The sequence below is a fragment of the Echinops telfairi genome, unplaced genomic scaffold, assembly GCF_000313985.2.
Source record: "Echinops telfairi isolate 266 unplaced genomic scaffold, ASM31398v2 ScPeMD7_5868;HRSCAF=6743_1, whole genome shotgun sequence".
Classification (NCBI taxonomy): Eukaryota; Metazoa; Chordata; class Mammalia; order Afrosoricida; family Tenrecidae; genus Echinops; species Echinops telfairi.
The window spans coordinates 5,764,647-5,771,024 of NW_022109768.1; the positions used below are offsets into that span (position 1 = coordinate 5,764,647).

General features: G+C 53.8%; 1 protein-coding gene across 1 annotated transcript in view; it reads left to right on the plus strand.

The window, feature by feature from the left end:
• The window catches only part of GATB (glutamyl-tRNA amidotransferase subunit B), an 87,444-nt gene that overhangs the window by 66,060 nt on the left and 15,006 nt on the right, over positions 1-6,378 (plus strand). Inside the window, exon 10 of the mRNA XM_004708763.2 lies at positions 3,627-3,760. Within this exon, the coding sequence (XP_004708820.1) occupies positions 3,627-3,760 (134 nt within the window). The remainder of the gene's footprint in view (positions 1-3,626; positions 3,761-6,378) is intronic.

The window sequence follows — 6,378 nt, forward strand, 5'->3', positions numbered from 1 at the left end:
GGGGGGGGGAGTAACCAGTATTTTGCTCTGGCAAAGTTTAATAAAAAGTTACATTTTGTATCTCTACCCCTGCAACCCCCCACAGGTCATTTCTTTCTGGTGCAAGTGGCTAAGGGCTTTCCGACCAGGGAGTGTCCTGACTCAAAGCCACCATGTGGGGGTACATAGGGGTTGTATCTCCAACCCAACCCAAAGGGTGACGTCCTATTTGTGGAATGCAGCTAGAATATGTTATTCAGGCTGAAGACAGATCTTGGGAAGAGATCAACTAATTGACACGGCCTTTGACATCTGTGCTGTTTTTAAGTCCAGCCAGAAAGCTCCTTTTGAATCATGCTTGGCCATGGCCGGGTTTAGGCTTGTTGAAATGTGCCTGTAATCAGAACTGACTTTGTGATTCACAGCACACTTTCCATCCGACCCACTCCTGCAGGAACAGCCTTCTAGGGAGGCCTGTTGGCTCTCAACTGTCATTGCCTGAATTATTTGGAGTTTGATGATCCCAAGGAAATTCCTGATGAGCTCGGGCGCAGGGTCCTTCCTCCGAGACAGCGCAACACAGGGCAGGAGCTAGCACTGCCTCAGGGCCACCATTCATCTTGCAGTGGGACCTCACACAAGTCACTTAACCTCAGTGCCTCATCTAGAGAATTGCCGGCGTTCCTACCTCATAGGCTTGTCACTGGGATTGCATGAGTTCATGTAGCGGGGAGTGCGTACAATAGTGCCTGGTATGGATTCCTGGGCTTTCCTGACTGGCCCTTGTCAGCAGCCCAGCAGTAGCCACGTGGCCACTCTCCGAGGCTGGCTGCTGCTCGCCGCGGGTACTCTGAGGGTACACAGACTGGCGCATTGCTAAGCTCGGATCCCTGGAGCTCCCACGTAGCCATGATTTTCAGAGCTTTCAATCGTGTAAGCCTGCCCTGGGACAGCTGTCTCTCTCGGGCTTCATTCTGCATTTAAACCTAGTCCACCCGCCAGGAGGGCCCTCTCATTGGGCTCACAGGCTGGGAGACTTGGGCAGGACATGCCCGCGGCTGAGAAATCAGCCACCTTCCTAGTCTCCCCGCCACCCCTACGCCCCAGATTTTTCCAACATTTAAGCATCTCTGCAAGTAAAACGCCATTGGGGGCCATTGCTTATGGGGCTAGGGGCCCACAAGATTCTTCCCCAAGCAGGCAGGGCAGGTGAGGCAGCCCACCAGCCGTACTTCTCTACAGCAGCCTGATACCCTCCGTGGAGGCTGGCCTGGCAGGGGCTCCGGCTGTGACGGAGTGCCCTGGGAAATGTGATGAGAATGTTGTGAAAAACGCTTCCCAGCCATTGCGCTGCAGAGGCTGCCTAGTGTTGTACAGAAGACAGGCCAGTTGTCCGCGTGCATTAGCCATCTCCGAAGGAACAATTAGAGGCACGTTCAGCACGAGCCTCCTCACCGTGGAGCTGGGGCGTAGCTGTCTTATTTAGAATAGATGAGTGCTGTGCTGAATGCCTGCTTGCTGCCTTTGAGGAGGGCACTAAAGGCCCTGTTATGTAGTGGCCTCTGCGTCGCTCTTCATATGATTCTTATGTCAGGGAATTATGGTCCCGCTGTTTTCCAGAGAAAGCCAGATGGCTGACACTGCCGTGTTCTCCAGAGACACCTGAGATCCGTGCCAAGCTCATTACCGTTTGCCAGTCTCAGAGAACTCAGAGGCCTTACCTAGAACGCAGTTATTGTTATTACCACTACCACCACCACCCCTTTCTAAAAAGCCCAGCCACAACGTGTATTGACCCATCATTCTCTGGGCAGCAGCCACCCAGCCTCCGTGTGGTGTGCCCGCTTTCTGTAGCTCAGCCATCACCAGCCGGTTTTCATGTCCGCTTGAAATTGTGGACTGAAACCATGTATCCCCTAGTGAAGTAGAGTTCCAGCCCGAAGAGGCTTCATCACAGCACTGACATGAAAAGACAAACAGAAATCTGACTTGCCCGGTTAGCCATCCAATAAAAAAGCCACCCAAGGGTAGAGGGAGAGAGATCCATCACGTCCCAGCAACCCAGCCAAGCCTGCAAGTTCAAGTGCAATATTCTAGTTGGGTTTGAAAAACCTTTCCTTGGGCGAAGAGGAGAGCTCTCCTGACAGCGCGTTTTGCCAGTGAGCCAAGCCTGTTTGAGCTCGAACAAAGGGAATCCTGCCCGTCTGGCTCGCCCGATACCAGAGTGCCACTTTCCCAGCGGTTTGCGCACCATTGTGGGAGTTTGAATAACGTCTCTCGAAATGAAGCCGAACTCGCTCTTCACATTGCCTGGGTCTGCCTTTATCTGTCTGTTGTCAAGCTCTGGCTGCGGGGGTGGCCCCTGGCCCTGGTTCAGCATGAGCAGAGCAACAGCATCGGTTTGAAAAAGAGATGATTATGGGATGATTCAGTAGGCTAGCCACCAGAGAGTTTCTCTGTTACACGGCATGTAGGGTTTCATGTAAAAATGGAATCCCCACTTTAGCGAATGTGCGCCGATGGCCTATTACAGCGTCTACCAGGGCTGTCCTTGTTAGTGTGTCTTGCTCTTTCCCGGTAGCTTGATTTTCCAGAAAGTTCTTTTGGTTGATAAAGTTTCCATTAAGGAGGCAGAGGTGGAAAACCTTGCTGCCCTGTTGGTTTAAAAGGCGTATTGCAAGGAGAGAGGTGTGGTTAGAAGTTCAGCAGGTAGTGGGAATCTGCCACCTTAATTAAATGCATTCCCTCTGCCTTTGGAAGGCTCAGCCTTTCCTCACATGAGTGAGTAGGGGGTGTTTTTATTTTTAATCCCGGGAAACTGAGTAGGCTCCTTGGGTTCTGTAAGGTGATGTCTTGGGGGAGGGGGGGGCTGTTACTCTTCTGCATAATAGTGTGGTTCTGATGATTCGGGGTGCCCATGTGTGATTGTAAATACATGCACGGCGTGGTGGGAGAGGTTGGTTCTGCCCACTGGCATGGCCAGGCAGCTACCATAGCCCCCGTCTCACCCGCCTCAGGATCGGTATAGTCTAGTTGGCCAGAACAGCGTCGGCAGCCCACAAGCCGCAGGCAACAAATGTGCAGCCTACTCAGCTGATCATGTTCATAGAGCGTGAGGGGAAGTTGAGGCAGCCACGCCTGGCTTAGCTCCGAAGGTGTGGTGATAGGGCAACTCCCAGTCCACTCTGCCTCCGAGCACGAGGAGGAGGAGGTGGGTACGACTGCATGCACTGCAGACTCCTCCGAGGCGACTGGTGTGCGCTCTGCCGTGACTGAGACTTGGAGCAGGAGAACCGGCTGGGAAGAGGAAGGGGCTTCAAGTGGAAGCAACCCTTGTGGGCCAGTCCGCAGCTCCAGGGGCTGAAACCGAGGGGCAGATCTTAGGACCTTGGTCACCAGAGGCAGGGCTCACAGGATGTTCCTCGTGCTGCAGCGTGGCATGGTGGTGGGAGCCACGAAAGGGACTCTGCTTGCTGCATGTTGAGCACGCGCCGAGTTTTCTGGTGACAGCTCAGTGTTTAGCACAGCAGGGGGAGATGTCTCCGGGGAGACAAAGGGAGGACAGGCTTGGGTTTGCTTTCAGAATGCTGATCTTTCATATTTGGGGAGAGTTTATTACCTTTTTTTCTCTTTTTTTTTTTTTTCAGAATGAAGTTGGTCTACTGGAATTCTTCCAAAATGTGATAAAAGAAACTAGGGCAGAGCCAAAATTGGTGACTAACTGGGTCCTCAACACTTTTCTGGGTTATTTAAAACAGCAGAGCTTGGCTGTCGGCGAGAGGTGAGTGAGGGCGGGACACGTCCTTCTTTTCCCTTTGTAATAAACTCTGGCTCCGGAAGCCGCTGACACAAAGCAGGCCCAGAGTTGGGTGCTCCCTGGCTCCCCTCGGGATGTCCTGAGTGGGACACCGTGTGCCCTGTGGACACCGCGTCCTAAGGGTGGCCTCCCTGCCATTCGGTCATGTGCTTCTCTGTGCAGCATGCTGCGTGCGCTCTGCTGGGGGCTGGGGGTTTGGAGAGGAATCAAACGAGTTTACCAACCGTTGGGGCCACCAACGGTCCCCTCCTGTGACCACGTTATGCTGGGGGTGTGCACAGGGGCCTGGGAGTGACTGCTCAGGCTTGGAGAAACCACCTACGGTTCCCTTCAGAAGGAGGTGCTGGACGTAGCCAAGGCTGGGGGACCCAGTGGTGGGCAGGCAGGGGCACCAGGGCGAGGGGCAGTCACAGGCGGGGATGAGAGGCTGGGCAGTCTGGGAAGGCAGTCGGGAGGCCGGGGGGAGCAGGAGTGCCTGCCGGGCCTCCGGAGAATTTCAGTTGGTTGTCAGCTCTTGACAGCCGTAGACCAGGGGCTCCTCTGGTTGCTGTGTGAGGGGAGCGCCAGAAGAAACTCGATGAGGGAGACCAGTTGGGACGCTCTCACAGAAGAGCTGGAAGGCAAAGGCGCAGCCGGGCGGGACGTGGACCGAGTGCAGGGCAGCACTTGCAGATGCCTGGCCTGGCAGTGGGGTGAAATGGATGGCGGCACTGATGAGTGTGGTACGACCAGGAAGCGGAATTCGTTTAGAATAGAGGTGGACGTGGTGTGCTTGGGCTGACTAGAACCAAAGTCCTTGTGGTGACCAGGAGCATTTGGCCAGCAGTGTGGGCCTGTAGCTCACCAAAGCTACCTGAGAACCATGCCTTTGAGCGTTTTCATGCACTCATTACTCAGCACATGTTCATTCAGCCTCTGCTCTGGGTGAAGCTCTGTGTTGATTGGAGAGGACCACTCAACAAGACAGACACACACAGAAGGTGATGATTACCAAGCAGTGAAGGGCCCGCTCCAGAAAGAGGAAGGAAGGACTGGCTAAGCGAAGACTGCGCAAAGAATGACAGGATTAGTCAACCGCTTCAAAGGGGCAAGAGTGTCCCAGGTCTGTGGGAGGAGCGGCTTGTGTGAGGGTGTGAACCTGACACTCCGGGATTCAGGCCCACAGTCCAGTAGGAGAGGAAGCTGAAGCTCATGGCACAAAGGGGGCGGCTGACGTCGACTGGATGCGTGAGCCTTGTCAGGAGCGTGAAGGGTGCTTGAGGCAGGGGTCTGAGCCACCCTAGCTTATAGCGGGAGGACAGGCAGAGGAGGAGGGAGCCGAGAAGCGGGCAGAGAAGTAGGAGGCAGGTTAGCAAAGTGGTGTCACCAAACCAGAGAAAAGGCTAGTTGCCAGAAGGAAAGAATGAGCCGGAGTTGGAGGTGTGGGGAGTGGGAGTGTCGGTGGCAGGTGATGTTGGGCACAGTAGGGGGAACCCAGGCTGTGTGGGAGTGCCTTCATCCCAGCAGCAGGCCTGCCATGGAGATGGAGATGGAGATGTGCGCGGGGAGCAGACACATGCCGACGCTTGATTCCAAATGAGGCCTCCTTCCTAAAGTCAGTACCCCATCTGTACAGCGCCAGCTTCAGGTTGAGCCTCGCTCTCTCGCTCTCTCTCTCTCTCTCTTTCTCTCTCTCTCCCGCTCTCGCTCTCTCTCTCACACACACCCAACACACCGGAGGGTTTGTTAGAAAGCATTGCGAGTGAGGTTCCGCCTCACACATGCGTGGGTTTATTCAGACAGAACGTATTGAGGCATGCCTCTGTGACCAGGGATGGCTGCAGACAAGTTCTCTCTGGTTTGTCTTAGTCTTATTGGGGTACCTTATAAAGAAATACAATCGAATGAATGGTTTCTGGGGGATCTGCTGCTCCAGTACATTCAAGGCAGAAGGGCAGCTCAGAGGGTTATGGTGACGGCTTTTGGGGACCCGCAATAAGGTAATCTCCATAGGTTTTCTGAAGGGACACAGGATGGTCATGGAGGCTTTTTAGGAAGAATTTTAAGAAAACTGAAAACTGTGCTGGTCAGGAAAAGGCCAGAAAAGGTTTACCAAGGAGTTTATTTTCCATCACCATGTCTTTTGGGGGTGGGAGCAAGGGCTGTCCTATGAGACTTGCGTTGGAAAACCTTACCCCGTTCACTCTACAGCCCTGGTCTTGCCCCTTCACACTATTGTCCCCCAAACTGCAGGACTTGAGTACCTGGAGGACCCCTGTGTTAGTCTGGGTAAACTAGGGAGACAAAGCCACAGAAACGCATATATGTATAAGAGAGAGTTTTATGTATAGGGTAAGTGTGCATTCAGAAAGCATCCAACCCAGTCCAGTCCTAGCCCATAAGTCTGTCTTAGGTCATATGTCTGACACCGATCTACAAAGTCTTCTTCAAACTCAAAAAACACACACGATGACGCCAAATATAGGAGGATCACAGGCCAGTGGGCAGAAAGTCTTTGAATCCAGTGGCGGTGTAAGCATCTCAGTGATGGCAGGGGTCTCCACACGGCTGCTCCAGCACCCAGGCTGCATCAGGGTCAGTCC